The sequence below is a fragment of the Melanotaenia boesemani genome, chromosome 16 (assembly GCF_017639745.1).
Source record: "Melanotaenia boesemani isolate fMelBoe1 chromosome 16, fMelBoe1.pri, whole genome shotgun sequence".
NCBI lineage: Eukaryota > Metazoa > Chordata > Actinopteri > Atheriniformes > Melanotaeniidae > Melanotaenia > Melanotaenia boesemani.
The window spans coordinates 10,137,923-10,156,216 of record NC_055697.1 but is presented as its reverse complement, the minus strand read 5'-3'; the positions used below and the strand labels follow the sequence as shown (position 1 = coordinate 10,156,216).

At 38.2% G+C, this 18,294-nt stretch overlaps 1 protein-coding gene across 1 annotated transcript in view; it reads right to left on the bottom strand.

The window, feature by feature from the left end:
- The window catches only part of plpp4 (phospholipid phosphatase 4), a 57,885-nt gene extending 51,748 nt beyond the window's left edge, over positions 1-6,137 (bottom strand). The window contains exon 1 of the mRNA XM_042009485.1: positions 5,608-6,137. Coding sequence (XP_041865419.1) covers positions 5,608-5,696 — 89 coding nt within the window. The 5' untranslated portion in view covers positions 5,697-6,137. The remainder of the gene's footprint in view (positions 1-5,607) is intronic.
- Positions 6,138-18,294: the final 12,157 nt, after the last annotated feature.

Below are 18,294 nucleotides of genomic sequence, written 5' to 3'. Positions count from 1 at the left end.
TATTTTTTAATTTTGTTGTACCAGTACAATGACAATAAAGAAATTGAATTGAATTGAATTGAATTGACATCTTCCAGTCAGGTTTCCTTCTACGCCACAGCACTGAAACTACTCAGGTAATAAATGACATTCACTTAAACACAGACAAAGTCAACACCTCTATCTTAGTTTTAATGGATCTGAACACGGCATTCGACACAATTGACTATAATATACTGCTGAATACACTGGAAGATTGGGTAGGTATCTCTGGCAAGGCACTAAACTGGATTAATTATATTTGACAGATAAACTACTTTGTGTCCATCACACATCTGAGCACACAAAAATGAAAGCGGATTACCACAGGGATCTATTCTAGGGCTTCTTCTGTTCAACTAATATGCTTCCACTAACTCAGATTATGAAAAAAAAAGATTAGTTATCATCAGTGATGGAAGTAATGACATTAAAATAAAACAGCGTTACTAACAGCGTTACTTTTTCTAGTAACGGGTAATCTAACTAATTACTTTTTCCATTGTTACAACATTACTGACAGTGCGTTGCTATTTTAAGATGACATTTATTTTTGTTTTGGGTGAACACAAGATTCACATTTGTTTAGACTATATTGTGCTACAGTGGAGAGGAGGTGAGTGATTTGGTTGAAACTGGAGAATACACTCAGTGTTTGAGTAGAAGAGTTGTCGTGTTGTGTTGAGTTAAGAATAAAGCAGTCATATGTTCGAGACAGAAGTTGTCCCCAAATTATTTTTACAACCCTAATTCAGTTAATAGTTAATGCTGAAGACACAGATAGCGTAAACACATTATAATCCTGCTCACTGATCATGTCTTAGGTGCTTAGAGGGAGAAACAACCACATAGCCTAATTGATGATGACTGACTGATGAAGAGAAGTGTCATTATAGACATGGGTAAGCCACACACACAGATGACCAGGAGACGCACGCAGCAACAGCGAGTCCAGAAAAAACAGGAAGAGTTTAAATCTGGAACCACAGAAATCATTTTTTCCTCACAGAAAGACAAGAACATTATGAGAAATGTTCGTCATAACCAGAAACAAAGTTTGTTTTCATGTTGTTTGTAAGCAGTTAGAATCATGAGAAACGCCTCTCCTGAGGAGGAGACACAACAGCCGGCAGCCTGAGATTAGTGTCCATGATTTTTCTGTTAGTAATTTATTCCATAAAGTTTCCATTTCATTTATTAGTCAGATCTAATATTAGGTTTAATTATCACTAAATGAAGACGCAGATGAATTTGAAGTTCTGTTAAGAGGAATATATTTAGACCTTTAAAAAAAAGAAAGAGAATAATTGCTTTTCTTAGTATTTAATTACTCTTATAATCTGGTAACTGCTAAAAACTATTTTACTTTTTGCAAGAAGTAACTATAATTATTTATTTATGTATTTGTGTATTTTTTTAAATAACATGTCCAACACTGGTTACCATAGCAGACGTCAAGCAAATATATGTAACCATAGAGCCTGAGAATTACAGTCCTCTACAAAACCTCAGTTTATTTCTCAATGAAATAAATAACTGGATGAACAGTTAAACACGTCCAAGACAGAAGTGGTGATTTTTGGACCAAAAGAGGAACAGCTACAAATCAGGACCCTGTTTAAATCTGCTTTGTTATGTAGCACAAACCAAGCCAGAAATTTAGGTGTTATTCTGGATTCTGACTTGAATTTGTGCAGTCACATTAAATCGCTCACAAAAACATGCACAAAAAGTGCTATATAAATAAAGTTTGATTTGATTTTGGATTTTTTTCTTTTTTTTTGTTAAAATAGGTGAAATGAAAGAACTGAACATTGCAGAGCGATATGATCATAGCTCTGTGAAATAAAACTTCATTTTTGATTCTAAACAGTAGTAGGTCTGCATTTTAGCTTTAGTGCCGTTGTACTTACATTTTGTAATTATTTCTCAACATATTTTAATTTAGATTGCCTATCCATGTCCAGTGACCATACTTGCACAACATCTCATAACAGACCCTCCGCACCATTGTAGCTTTTTCAGTCTCCACTGATCTAAAAAAAACATGCTGTTATTCACATTATAACCATTCAACCAGCTAAACATGGGTGGGCTCTGATTATGAAGCAGTCACACACTCGGCAATATGAGACGACCTTAAGTGCAAACATTTTCAATTTCTTTTCTTTATTTTTTAGCTATTATGTGAGCAGACAATTATCTTAAAGAGAACAGAAAGGGTGGCCACATCCCTTCTCAAGAGGGTCACCACCCCCACTGAGACCCTACTGAGCAGACAGCTACTTGTACTTATGAACAGCATGATTTCATTGTACATTTTTTTATCATTTATTATGTAACAGCCAGGTTTAACCATGTGGATAATGTTTAGAGGTTTTTATACTTTAGTATTTATGGGTTGTGTGAATATTCTTAACACAAACAAAAGGTTTGGGATGCATTGCCATATAGTGATTTATCCCTCATTTGTAACAGTAAAACATATTGGATATCTGGATAATCAGACCTACTACAGGTTTTGTGGTAAGACTAAGGTTTTTCTTCTTTTGTTGCAAGATCAGGTGGTATAACATACAAGTTGGAGCATTGAAGTCATTCCTTGGCTTTTGGGCTTCCTCTCTGTTTTCAAGTTGGAAGAGGAGGAGTGGAAACTGAGAGAAAACCCATGCAGTTGAGAAGACTCCAGTGCTGAAACACCTTCATCTATATCATATTGGCTAAAAGGTCTGATCACATTCTGTCTTTACCAACATCTCATTTTTTTATTTCATTTTTTATCGAGTCCGACCCCTAACTTATCACACACTGGACCTTCTGCCGTGGGCCAGCACCATGTGCAGTTAACAAAATCCTTTCTTTACTACCATCACTTTCTCAAATGAAAGAATCCATTCTCCTCAGACCTAAATTGCCACTCTTAGCACAAACAATTCTATTCTGTTTTGTTGTGTACATCAGTCTGGCCAATCAGTCCATCAAGAAGCTTTTAGATCGGACTGATAAGAGTTCTCTGAGTGGTTTTAATGCCTATCTATATTTTTCTGTCTCAGGTCTTAATCCATAAAATCTCAAAGCAACCCAGCTGCTTGTCCTCCATCTTATTTTCCTCATCTGTCTATTTTTTTTTTTTTTTATCTGTGTGCTTCTTGCTTTGTCTTCTGATCTATATTTAAGCAGCTTTGTGATATTTATTGGAATTGCAGTAGCTTTGAAACAAGCAAAAAAAAAAAAAAAAAAAATCATCCAAGAAATAACTACTTGCTATTTGTCTAAGCTATTTCTTATTGTGGTCTGGATTACAAGGGGAATGAAATACCACCAATCTCATTATCCCCTCTAACCACAAAATTAAAGAGAGATTTTTTTATGCTTTGTTAAATGTCAAAGATATATTTTCTCTTACACTGAACCTTTTGCTTTGCATCTGCAAGGTATGGAACTTGAAGTGCCAAGCTATGGTATGGTGATTACACAGTCTGAGTAGTTTTATAACACCAGGGTCAAATTAATGCCACACTCTTGTCCCATCATCAAAGTCAGCACATCCTTTCAGACCTAGAAGAGACAAGCAACTATAGTTGACTATAGTCAAGTAGACTCAAATAAAAGTTATATATGAAAGGATTTCGTGGCTCTGAGCTTTAAATGCTTGTTTGTGTGGGTGACAAATCAAGGACAGAGATTAAGTTTTATATTGCAGTCAGAACTATTTAATCACAAACAGAAACTTACAGTCACAAAATCTGAAGGCCAGTCTCTAATGAAAGAACCCTCTCTACTGCTTTCATATCTGCTTATGAAGCCAAATTAAAGAATGAATTCATTTATTTGCAGAATCCCTCAGTAGACATTCAAAATATAAAGAAATGTGAACAGCAAATTTAAAAAAAATCTGTTCTTTTTTTCCTCTTCCAGTTGGTCAAATTTAAAACTTACCTGCCAAGGAAAGAAAACAATGAAATCAAATTCTAATGCTAGACACAAAGCAACAATGCACAGCCTGATCACTTATAAATCTCACTGGTAAATGCAAGGCTGCCATTTTCCTCTCAAGATCAAACTCCTGCACTGAGCCTACGCTGAACAGCAGGTACAAAAGGTAACAGCTAAAACCGCCCTTTACACCTGAAGCAAAGAAAGGAGCAGATCCCTGCTGACCCCAATTATCCTGCTTTCACGATGGTTTTGAAGGTGAAGCAAGAACAGCATCTGCTGCCCTTCAAGGCAAAGGGTGACTCTCTCTGATCTGCCGGGAACAAAGCTAGTTCGATGCAACAATTACTGCTAGTCTTGAAGAAATCTATACGGACACACAAACCTCCCTGCCACATACATGGCTGAGACTTGCAATCAAAATCAAAGACTCTCAGAGTCCCAAAACTTTCTAAGCTGAGCCATATAGAGTGCAAATATGAAGCTGGCCCATGCACAACAATGTTAATTGTTGTATTTGATGTTGCATGTATGTGTGTATAGTCACACATAGAGGACGTTGACATGATGTAAGCGATGACTGTGGGGTTATATTTTGCAAACACAAAGGAGATCAGATTAACTGATGGAGCATGATAACAGACTATTTATTAGCCTCAGGTTGCCTCAAGAACTCGATTAATTACAGTGATCAAAGACTTTATTTGTGTTTCTGTGACAGAGTGAATCATGTAAATAATGGAAGTGAAAAAAAGCACATTTTGTTTAGGCTTAGGCGCAAACAAATCAGTAAAAAAATATATACATTTATAAGACTAATGCACATTATATCACATCACTGTGCCACACAAAGGGCTGAAACATTATTATTATTATTATTATTTTCCAAGTCCCTCCATTTGACTTCAACCACTTAGCCCAGGGACATATATTAATGATAATGTACAAAAGCAACACAGGCAGCATAGCTTGCCTCTCCAGCAAGATCATTTCTGGCTTTATTTTCCAGAGTTGCCATAAACAACCACAACAAGGTGAGTCATTTTAAATAACGGAGCTTGAGGGGCTTTCCTTTCCTTTTTTTCCTTTTTCAGAAAAAAAATCTATAAATCATACAACTGCGATGCAAACGGACTTGAAACCTTCAAGCAAGAAACATTTAATAATTTAGATTTATGTTGGTTTTGAAGGTTGCGCTAGTAAGGCACAATCTTGTCGTAAAATCTTAGATTCAATACAGTATACCGGAGCGTCCCTGTGGGCTTCCCTGGTGGTTATGCTGCCTCTTGTGAAGTAAAACAACAAGCAGCCCCTGTGCCTCTCAAACCATCTCTGATCATAAGAAATAAGATATCACAAGAAGACTTTCTAAGTGCCATCAAAGAATGGTGACACACTGATTCATGCCCAGTAAAAAGCATAGAGTTTACTTATTACAGCAACCTGTTAACGCAGCGCCTGGACGGGATCTGTCCGTGGTGCCGGACTGAGGATGAACAGAGGGACATTAAGTCACACGGATAAATTAACATGAATCCGACACTTCTGTGTTGAAATCCTAAGAAAAGCACGATGTTAACATCAGTCACGAATATTTTTTTTCTTTTCTGTTTTCAGAGAACAGACTGCTCAGCGGGTTGAGGTTTTACTTACGCAAAAACTCCGAAAAGCAGAACTCGGATCCCAATCTCCAAAGCCAGTTGTCGCATGTTTTTCCTCCGGTCTGTTGGCGACACATTCATGGTTCTGTGAAAAGTGGATCTGATAGAAGCAGTCCGGGTCAGTGCTGGAGGTTGTTCGCTTTTTAATAATCCACAAAAAAAAAGCGGCGCTTCCACGGATGATGCTTCCTAAACACGCATGCCGCGCGCCTCCTTTGCGACTCGGTCACCTAAAGCTGCTGTCTTGCTTTTTCCTCCTTCGTCTGTACCCTTCGTCTCTGACTGTTTGGTCCCCTTGGGCGATTTTCTTTATTGCAACTCTGTTGCTGACAGCTCCTCTCGCGCTCCTTCAATTACCTCTTCTGGGTTGGAGTTTGGGAGCGGAAGGCATCCGTAAATCTAGGAAAACGTTCAGGTGCGGGATACAACTGGGAGAGAGTGATAAGAAATGGCAAAGTAAAGCGACATAGTCAACTCCAAGCGTCACCGTATGTGTAGTCTCTCTCTCTCTCTCGCCTTCTCCCTCCCCTTTCTACCCGTCTCTATCTTTCTCTTCTTTTCTTGCATCTCTTGGAGAATTGGATGACTAGAAGTGTCTGGAACACCACATGGGACCTCACAGGAAGCTTCATAAATAAGTTCTCATAACCAGTAATGAAATGCCTGCCATGAACTGAGTATGTTTGTCTTGTATTTATATATGACAATGCTCTTAAACAAGCTCCACCTAATACATAATGAAGCAGTCAGTAAATGAGACATAAACAAAGCAAAGAGCTACTCAAACAATGCACTCAGGGATGCTGTTCGTGTGCAGAACACTGTCATGACAACCTAACAGCTGGTGGAATTAATCCATCCTTACTGGTTACAGGTTCAGCACTAAGCCTGACACTTGAAATTGCATCATTGTCCCAAAAGAAGGCCTGATTGTGGGAGTCCAGCTCCATGTTGGCTCTTCCTCTTACGAATCTTGTTCCTCAGGGTCTAAGCAACAAGACAGATGTGATGGAACAAAGGCACCATGCAGTATCTGCAAGTCAGGAAACCTTGCCAGCACTTCTTAGATACATTTGAATATTTCATGTGCGTTTAAACTGCCCTCCTGTGATACCTGCCAGTCAAATGCATGTTTCTGTGTGTACATGACAAAAGAGGGAGAGACTGTTGCGGGAAAAACCCCTGACCCATAAACTTCCCAGCCTCTTTTCTAGGTCACAAGCTTGACAAGCTGGAAACTGATGCAGTTTAGAAACGCTGCAGTCTTTCTCGTTAACAAAAATTCTGTTAGCCATAAGATACATGGACATTTTTTACACACACACGCACACACACACACACACAGACAAGATTCTCATCTACATTGTTCAACACAATGGAGTTTCAGGCGATGAGTCTGAATTCTTTGCTGCTCCCTAATAAGAACACAACAAAACAAGTGGAGACAGGAAATGGTGGTAGGTTGGGAGGTGAGCTCTATCTTCAAAGCTTCCTGCCAGCCATCAGACTTTTCAGCTTTTAGGCAGTGCGTCATGTTTATAAGAAGCTATCAACATGGTTTTATCTGGCAGCATCACAGTAGTCATAATCACTGATTCATTCTGCTCAGAGAGGTTTAACAGACCTTCTGAGCATCAGAACAAAATGACAAAAACATTTAATTAAAGGAGGGAGAAAAGCAGTACTATGCCTTCTCTGTTTAATGTCGTTCAGACTCGTTCTTTGTTGCAAACACATGTGAATTAAATGGAAAGCAAACACATGTGAATTAAATGGAAAGGCATAACTGTTCTCTTTTCATCTTTGTTGTAGCTGAAATCAATGTTTTCATGTTTCTGTTTCCTTGACTGAGAGCTGACAGTTTTTGTTTTCTGCATGGATGATTGTTAGACACATTCACAGAGGTTCTTTATACGTTCTACGGTTACACATATGACACACGTGAGAAAATCAAAGTTTAAGATGTTATTACAAAATGCTCTGAATCCTGTCCTTGGTTATGGCTGCATGCACTGTACCTACCAGTAATGAGAATATGACTCATGATGCTGCACTGGGATTGGCTCAACCTTCCCTGAGTATTAAACTTTAATAGAAATCACATTTAATTATGGCTTTTATAAGAAACACACTCTTATTCATGGCTTTTTGACAAAGATGTGTCAGTATATGTGGGCAGCATGCTTATATACTGATCCGCCAAAAGGAGGCAAAGTGTTGATGGTGTTGTACAAAGTTATTCCATTATAGCATATAATTGTCAGGGAGCTCAGCCTCCTGCAGTCTCCTGCAGTTCTCTGATCTGCCACAGCTGGTCCTGATCAGTTCATCTTCATCAGGACCTATTGGATTCACCTGATCCACAAGGTATATAAGGAGCCTTCCTGCCCTTATTCCTTGTCGGATCTTAACCAACGCACTCTATGGACTCACCCCTTCTCTGATCCACAATCCTCTTCTCCTTAACCAGGCTCATTCAGGTCTGTTTTGACTGACCTTTGTATATTTATGTGTATTTCTATAAAGAGGGGTTACGCTGCCCACGTCTCAGCTGAGTCTGCGTTACAATAATAGGTCTACTCATAAGACTTGTAACTACTCTCCACACTATTTTACAAGCGTAAATGATCCCATTCTAACAAATGTGAGAGAAATGTTAGACATCTTGATAGTTTTAGAATTGGAAATTCTATTGGCCATGTTGGATAAATCTAATATCACCACAGCCCATATTCAAAGGATAAAACTAAACCTGTACTTTAAAGGTACAGTGTGTAAGAATTACTGACATCTAGTGGTAAGATGGGTATAGAAATTACTAATGTCAGTGGTCCCCCGTCCAGTTTTCATTTACAAGTGAATCCAGTGGCCTCAGGGGGCTGTTTGACAAAACTAAGATAACGATTAAGCTGTGAATTCCTTTTAAGGTAACTTTAACTATTTAAAAACTGAGCTCCCCCAGTTGGACACTGTGAGAACAAATGGTGCCAAAGTGTGCCAAAATGACCTTTTTGGACACCTTGTTCGAATTATTAAAAAAAAAAAAAAATGTATGTGTGTGTGTATATGTATGTATATGTATGTATATGTATATGTGTATATATATATATATATATATATATATATATATATATATATATATATATATATATATATATATATATAGTGGAATATGTTTGATATGTGGAATATGATTGAGGTTTGAAGCTACAGCTACATTCCAAAGGGACATTTAATTCATCATGAAAGTTTTTGTTTTTTTTATTTGTGCTATGTGTAATCTTCATTTATTCTTTAGTTTTATTCTATAGGTGTTGGTCTAACAGACTAAACGATTCATTAATTTCTGCAGCAATTAGGTTTTAATATGATTGGTTGTGATATGTGTGCCTGTTGTTTTTATTGTTCTACTAGCTGAAAAACTGGCTGAAAAAGTTCTTGAACTTGAACTCTCTCACAAGTGTAAGATTTGAACCTTTAATTCCAGAAGTATTTAAATAGACCTTGTGGTTGCAGATTTTTACTAATTTCATTATATAATAAAATAAAAAAATAGGCACAGAGCTCGAAGGGTTAAATAAGCCTGATCTACTTTGATTGATTGTCTGTAAAGTGCAAACATTAGTAGAAAGAATCAGCACAAAGTCAGTAAAAAGCTTGATTGCACTGAAGGAAATTATTTTCTATGGCTTTTTATATTGTTTATCCAGTCACAATGTAGGGCTTTACTTCTTCAAGTATCACAAATAACATAAAAGCAAGTAATTGAAACCAAATCTTGGGTCTAGAGGAGCTTATGACTCACCGACATGTACTCTGGGACAAAACGTTAAAACCAGACATCGCTTTTATCCAGAGATCACAAAAACTAAAAAGCTGGAAATCACTGGCATAAAGGAATAGAAATGAACTGCAAAAAAGCCCCAAAATGCTGTTTATTTTGGCATCAGACTTTGTATTAATCACTGCCTTTTTTTTCAGCCTCCCAAGGCAGAGAGAAAGTAAAGATCAATAGACCATTTAGTGCAGGCGTAATGCTTCACAACACCTCCAGTCCTGCCTTGCGTAATGTGATGTGTGGCATCTTTTTTGGGATAAAATAATAATTTTATGGCTTCATAATGTTCAAAAGTGTCACATTTTGTACTTTATTGTAGGAACCCTGGGTAAGTAACATTCGGTAAATAAAGTTATTCATTTCTAACAGACAGGAAATGACATGACTTAAAGCAGACTTTTGGAAACTAGAAAGTATTTTCACCCTTTCTAAAGACCAGAACTTTATTATCCATTAGCAACTATATATAAATGGCTCTGAAACTTTAAATGGTAATGACTGAAATTTTATAATGAACCTGCACAATCAGTCAATCAGCCACTTGTGAATAGAAGACAAATGAGTTTAGAAAGAAACATCTTTACTGCTATTCTTCCCCATTTATTATGTCCACTATGCTGGTTCTTCAAGCAAATAGAGTTTGACTGATCTGGATCACATTTATCAGTGCAGTGGGATTAGTAATTCATGTCAGAAATTTGTTCTGCATTTGAAAAGGGCACAACATAATGAAATATTAAACTGCAGCAAGATTAGGAATATTTATGGGGCTCTTTTTATCTGGCTGGGGCCCTCCGTGGTTTTATTTGATGTCGCAGTGTCATCCATTTGTCTTTTTAAAAAGCACGTTCCAAGGCAGGGATTTATTACTGTATTTAGAGACACAGAAAAACTTAATCAGAGGTGTAATAACTTACTGTGACTTTATGAGTTTGCAGCATTTGTAACACACCTGTAATAGTTTCTCAGTGTCTCTTGCTGGTTTTTTACTAATAAACAGCATGCAGACGGTCATACATGCATTCTGAACTTGACAGTGAACTTTTTCTCTTGTTATAATGACATCAGAGTTTTCAGTTTTACTAATTAAACTGACCTACTTAGAATAAAAATCTTGTCACTGATCAGTTTCTTAAACATCTGTGGCAAAAAATCATTGGGATTTTGCAGAGGCTCCTCTATCCTTTCTTTAAACAAGGACAAGAAAACATTCATTGATTTACCCCTGAGATGTTTTGTCTTGTTAAGTAACAGACATGTATTGATTGATTCGTGGCTTTACTTTGTTGCTGAGCACACATTTTTCTTCTGGTGATGTCATAACTTTTCCATTACCTCACCTACCAGCTAGACTCTATGAATCAAGGCACATGTATGGCTTGTTCACAGCAAACACATCAGGTCTTGCCACATCACAACTACATTTTAATAGTTTTGTTTAGAGAATGTTATAACATGTAAAATACAAAGTGTAAAAAGTGTTAATGTCCAGTCTCATTTTATATACGCATGCAACATGTCAAACTCTTCACTTATACCAGCATCCTCCATCACAGCATAACATTTGTTATTTATGATTTTAAATGAATTTTTTTGTTGATTTGTTTTAATCGTGATTAAGGTTTGTGTGTCTGATTAGTTTTTCTAGCAGGATTATCTGTGGTGCTTGAATTTTTATATAAAACTCCATTTTTCTAGCTGACCTGGAATTCACAAGCCTTTCGTAACAGCTGGAAGAAGAACCCCTTTCTCTGTCTGTAGTGCTAAAACTGAGGGTGTCATCATTGTAGACCTAGATTTGTAAATATGTTCTGTTTTTTCTAGAGTGCAAAGCACAAGAAAAACCATCTGTGATGTAGCCATATGTTGACTGATCCAGACTTCACACAGCTGCAGAAATGGAAATTAAGTGTGTGTGTGTGTTTGCAGTGGCAAAACTTTGTAACATAAACCTTAAACATAGCAATGAACAGCAGTGAAGCCCAGGCTTTGTTGAGCCCATCTGCTATGAAGTAAATACAGCATGATTTTTACTCGTCTATTATTCTTCTACTTCTAGTCTGGAGCTGTCCTGATCGTGTTTGGTCAAAAAGGACTTTCTGTTTGTTATTTTTTTACTTAAAAACAGTACAGAAACAGTTTGATGCAACAAGTGATGCAACATTTAATCCGATTTTTTCTGAACTACCATTACATGACTGAAGAAGATGATGTCTTCTGCAAAAATCTACAAATGTAGTCATTGTAATCTCTGCACAAAGGCATACAAACCAAAACAATTAGGTATTTTATCTGTTATTGAAGGGTTAAGAATGAATTCTTTTATAAACTTTTCCCCAGCTGTAGACTACAATGACCAAGATGCACATAACATTATCATTATTACTTTTAACAGGACCAAGACATACTTACAGGACAACCCAGCAAAACCAAAGTATGCAATTTGCACAGGTAATGTAAATCATGTAGGGAGACAACTGGATCATTAAAACAATGATAACAGGCCCATAACAGGCCTCTGAGACTGGTCTTACTTTGTTATGATACAAGGGTAGGATGATAGAATTCATTTAGAAAGGCCCACCATGATGTCTGGAGGCAGAAGTGAAACTCTTGAGATGACAGAGAATGAGGAGATCTATGGGGAAGAGAGCATACTACCTGCATACAAGTCAAGAGCCATCCTCACCTGAGAGACGATGTCTGATGTTGCAGGATCAGAAACAGCCGATGATCCCAGGCTGCATCACAGACAGTATGTTCAGCTGCATCAAGAGAATTTTAACAACCAGTCCAAAAAGTTCATCTAATTCCCAGAGGAAGCCTGACATGCCAAAAGGCATGTGAGTTTTGTGGAAATTAAAGCATTTTTTAAAGGACATATGTGTATATACTGTATCTATCTAAATTTCATTTAGTATTACATAATCCTCTGAACACCCTTACAGTCAGGGTCCACGCCTGCCGGCATTTTCACTTCATCCATTTATCACTTCTCTAAGAAATTTTTGGCCAAATTGTGAAAATATATAGTGGAAAGTAATGGTGATTGACTGATTAAAAAACATACTTTATAGAGTAGACAAAGTGTGTATTTCTAGTTTAATGATTATTCAATTGTAATACTAATTTTATCACCACTACAATTACAAGTCTTTATATTATAGTGCTATATTATATAAAAAGTAGTAACAAAGATGAGAGCAAATCTTGATTTTAGAATATTTTAGAATTATAAATCAACCTAAAGTTGAAGCCCTAAAGAAAACAAAAACCTAACAGGTATTGTGAGAACACAATCTCCTCACAGAAAGATCCTGGCAAGCTCCAACTTTATAGTCTCTTAAATACCAACACCAATCCATCCATTATCCATCAGCTATATCCACTAATTCCAACAACACCACCAAAAATCAAAAAATGAAAACAGTGCATGAAATCTACATCAAGGTGTGATATAGACTGCTTTTGTAAAGCAATGAAATTAAGTGAAAAGCAATGTATTAACAAACCGAAGTAGGTCCACGTCAAAAAATGAGTCATTACGCCCAATAAAAACCAGTCTTCAGTGCTTGCTTCTGGTTATACAGCAAAAAAAAAATTAATCTAAGAGAGATAAATGATCTAGAGAAAAAAAATCATTTCAATATTTTAATTAACTGAACAAAGTCCTTAATCATTGCTCAGTTCTGTTACTTTTTACAACTCTCTACTAAATGTCAGCAATAATCCCTTTACTATCCTCTTTTTTCCAAGATACCAGCTGTGCCTTTAAGCTTTAACAATGTGCCTGTATGAAGTAATGTTTGACATTTTTATATTGCTGCTTTAGATTTGTCCCATGGTGGGACAGGTGCAAATCTATGGTGGGTATACTCAAAAGTCGTGCATAGTTTCACAGTCTGAATGTTCTGGGGCCTTTTATGAGTCACACTTTTTTTTCTCTATATTTTCTCTCACATGCAGGTTTTCACTGTTTAATTAAGCCCAAAATTAAATGAACTTTCATTAAAATGATAAATTAATAACATACTGACAGCGAAGCAAAGAATAAAACAAAAGAAAAATGAAACCAGCACAGCAGCTGCAAAAAATGTCCAATTAAGGTTGTTACCCAAGAGAGTTTCTAATCTTAACTCCCTGGTGACTGAAACTCCATTAGGTGCAGAATGCCTGAGCATGTGTAATTAGGTAAAAGAGACAGAGATGCAGGATGGGCATCAAACACCGACTGCTGTCCTGCCTGCACATCTTCTCTCCTCTGAGTAAATTACGCTCCCTTCTTCTATGCTCTTCAATTCCACGAGTCTAAGAAACAACCGAAGGTCTACCATCCTTCTTGTTATTCATAAGAACTCGGCTTGCCATCTGTTATCTCAACTAAGTCTGTCAAAAACCAACTGAGATGTATTAGCCCTCTCTTTCTACTGCGTGGTATCTGTTTCATCGATAAACTAGTGCAGAATCCTGCAATCAGAATCATCTTAATGGTTTTTACGCTTTTTAGTGACTCATGTCTGGCATAAATTAATTTTTATACACATACATATCTGCGTATTATCTCAGGAAAGCATTACATCAGACAAAATGTGCAATTAACCCTTAAATGCAGGAAGCATCTCACTAATTGATTTTCTCTTTTAAGCCCTTTATGATCAGAAAAAAGTTGACCATGCTTAAATAGACCTTTACCCCCAAACTTAGATTTAAATGACGCATTTTGCATATAAAAGAATGCAATTACTTGCATTTGGTTAAAACTTCTGAGAAAGTGACATGATGATAATCAAGAGGTAACTTTACTTTTTCTCACAGTCAGCTAGTCCAAGCAATTATCCCTCCTTCAACCATTTATCTCTGCCTAAAAACTAGTTTTTACATCATTTCAGTTGTTTATCTAGATCCTAGGTATCATATTTTACCATTACATATACTTGTATTTCATTAGATAAGCCATAAACATTTCTACAGCATAATCAGTGCAAAAGGCACAGTAATTCTTATAGTGTGCATGAGTTAATCCATGGAGAACTCACTCCTAAGAGAAGAATTTGGGACACTGGGGGCTTTACTATAACTTCTAAACTGCTTTGCATGGGCTTGCAGTGAGTCCTTCCAAAGGTGTTGGGGATCTTTCACTATAACAGGAATGCTTATTAACCTTGGCTAGCAAATGTGTAGCTATTCATGACAGACCAGGGAAGCTACTGTGGAAGTGCAAGTTTAATAGACTGAGCTTTCTTCACCCTCCTGCACATTTTGGCATCAGCTTCTTTCAGATGACAGCTGGGAAGTCATTAGCAAACTACCACATTCTCCAAAACACAGAAGGACCTTTCTCACACCTTATGTGAAGAAATAACTGCTCAAAGTCACAGAGTTTCAGGGGCCAACTGCTCCCTTGCCTCAGTAGTGAGTTCCTGAGTTCCCTTTGCATTGTGCATGTGGGAATGTTCTTATTTTCACTATTAAACACTGCCTTGAGTTCTTCTGGTGTTTTGGCTTCGATTTGATTTCACCAAACGTTTAAGTGATCACTGATCACCATCATCCAGGATTTTTTTCTGACCACATTTCTTCCAGAAAGACGATGGTTCCCCACTATCCTTCCAGTTTTTAATAATGCGTTGAATAGTTCTTAACCCAGTTTTAGTAGTTTCTGCAATCTCCTTGGATGATTTCTCTACTTAATGCAAATATTTGACCCTTTTCAAACAGACTTAACATCTTTTCCATGACCACAGGATGTGTGTTTCCACATGGTTTTTAAAGAAATGAGAAGCTACTCATTGCATCAGTTGGAGTTAAATAACTTGTTGCCAGCTGAATGATAATAATCTATGCAGTAATTATCCATTAGGAGACTCCTACCTATTTGCTTATTTAAACACAAATATTAGGCACAAATCCTTTTTCTTTTGACATATTACAATAAAGAAGCAGTACACAACAATATAGATACTACTTTTAGTTTCATAAACAAAAAATAACTAAAAGTTTTAATTTAAACTAAAACAACTGTCAATACAAGGAAGCAATTCACACAAAACAAGGATAAAACCTGGCATTTAGATTTAAATAGACAACAGGAAAATTATTATGATGATTGATTGGTTAGTGAACCGTAAAAAAAAAAAAAAAAAAAAAAAAAAACTGCATCTACACATTGTGGGGAAATTTCAATATGTTAGCCAGCATAAATAAGAGTGAAAATGAAGTTGCACATGAGGGCAAGTAATGTCATAAAAGCTGTGTTTGCATGGACAAATATTTCATCTATTCTATTTAAATCAATCTGATCAGAGATTCCAGCTGACATGTTTGCATGTTGCATTTAAAAGTGCTCCAAGTAAAAATAGTCTAATGTACTACCTGCACGATGAGATAGGTTTTTCCCTTAAAATAACTATTAGAAAAGAGAGAAGTAATGGATAAAATGTAATATATGAAGTAGACACTGGCTGTGGTTAGACTAAATAAAAATAATCTACACAGCATAATATCATAATTAGATTTGGAGAATTTAAAAACATGTCTGTGAACATGGGACACAGATTAAAATTAATATTGGATGCCCATGATCACTGGGCGCTCAGATAGAACAGTTATAAAAACATGTATTGATTTTGTCATGGAAATCACTGCATGGGTTCGGTAATACATCTAGGAGTCATTCTCTCTGAACACAGCTCACCATGCCATCCACAAATGCCGTGAAAAGCTATAAGGGCAGTTAAAGAAGAAACTATGTGAATATAACTTTTAAACCCATCATATTCTCTGGATCTTATTTAAAATGGATTAATACAAAGTAAAAAAATTGTTCTGTGGTTAAAAGAAGTAGACTTTAAAATTCTTGGAAGTACTGGATGCAGCATCCTCCTCATTGAAGAGGAGAGGGACCATCTGGCTTGTTCAAATGCCTGCATCTCTGATGGCATGGTGGTACAACAGCACCTGGTGGTAACTTGGATATCTTGAAAGGCAAACACTTGTTATTCCAGATATATACATGGTTTAATATACTACCATTCAGATAGTCTTTTTCAAGCAAGACAATGCAACAGCTGATACACCATCCATTACTAACTATAATCCAGACCTTTTAGCAACTGGAAATATTGGCATGCGACAAAAAAATTATGAAAATTAAAACAAGACTGTTGAGCAGCTAGTGTCTGATTATTTCAGACAAAAAAATGGGACATAAATAAATCAAATAAAAAGAAAAAAAACTGCTTTGATAAAGAAGCCAACAGACTGTATTAATTAGTCTGAGCCAGCCAGCACGTGAGGGGTGGAAGGTGAGTTTGCAGGAAAATCCAGAGAGCTGTACATTAAAATGCATAGCTAAGAAAAAAAAAAAAAGAGTCTGTGGATAAGGTCCGCCCAGAGTTCCTTAAGGCTCTGGATGCTGTAGGGCTGTCTTGGCTGACACGCCTCTGCAGCATCGCGTGGACATCGGGGACAGTTCCCCTGGATTGGCAGACTGGGGTGGTGGTCCTCCTCTTCAAAAAGGGGGACCGGAGGGTGTGCTCCAACTACAGGGGGATCACACTCCTCAGCCTCCCTGGTAAGGTCTATTCAGGGGTGCTGGAGAGGAGGGTCCATCGGATAGTCGAACCTCAAATTGGGGAGGATCAGTGTGGTTTTCGTCCCGGTCATGGAACAGTGGACCAGCTCTACACCCTCTTCAGGGTCTTTGAGGGGGCATAGGAGTTTGCCCAACCAATCTACATGTGCTTTGTGGACTTGGAGAAGGCATTCAACCATGTCCCCCAGGGATTCTTGTGGGGGTACTCCGGGAGTATGGAGTGCCGGACCCGCTTGTACAAGCTGTCCGGTCCCTGTACGACCGGTGTCAGAACTTGGTCCGCATTGCCGGCAATAAATTAGAATCATTTCCAGTGTGGGTTAGACTCCACCAAGGCTGCCCTTTGTCACAGATTCTGTTCATAACTTTTATGGACAGAATTTCTAGGCGCAGCCGAGGTGTTGAGGGGATCCGGTTCGGTGGCCTCAGGATTAGGTCTCTGCTCTTTGCAGATGATGTGGTTCTGATGGCTTTGTCGGGCCGTGATCTTCAGCTCTCACTGGAGCGATTCACAGCCGAGTGTGAAGCAGCTGGGATGAGAATCAGCACCTCCAAGTCCGAGACCATGGTCCTCAGCTGGAAAAGGGTGGAATGCTCTCTCCGGGTCTGCAATAGGGTGCTGCCCCAAGTGGAGGAGTTTACGTATCTCGGGGTCTTGTTCACGAGTGAGGGAAGGATGGAGCGGGAGATGGACAGGAGGATCGGTGCAGCGTCTGCAGTCATGTGGACTCTGCATCGGTCTATCGTGGTGAAGAAGGAGCTGAGCGAAAAGGCAAAGCTCTCGATTTACCAGTCGATCTACGTTCCTATCCTCACCTATGGCCACGAGCTGTGGGTAGTGACCGAAAGAACAAGATCGCAAATACAAGCGGCCAAAATGAGTTTTCTCCACAGGGTGGCCTGGCTCTCCCTTAGAGATAGGGTGAGAAGCTTGTGATCCGGGAGGGGCTCAGAGTAGAGGGGAGCCTGATGAGGTGGCTCGGGCATCTGGTTAGGATGCCTCCTGGACGCCTCCCTGGTGAGTTGGTCCGGGCACATCCCACCGGAAAGAGGCCCCGGGGAAGACCCAGGACACGCTGGACGGACTACATCTCTCGGCTGGCCTGGGAACGCCTCGAGATCCCTCCAGATGAGCTGCTGAATGTGGCCGGGGAGAGGGAAGTCTGGGTTTCCCTGCTTAGGCAGCTGCCCCCGTGACCCGTCGATGGATGGATGGATGGATGGATGGATGGATGGATGGATGGATG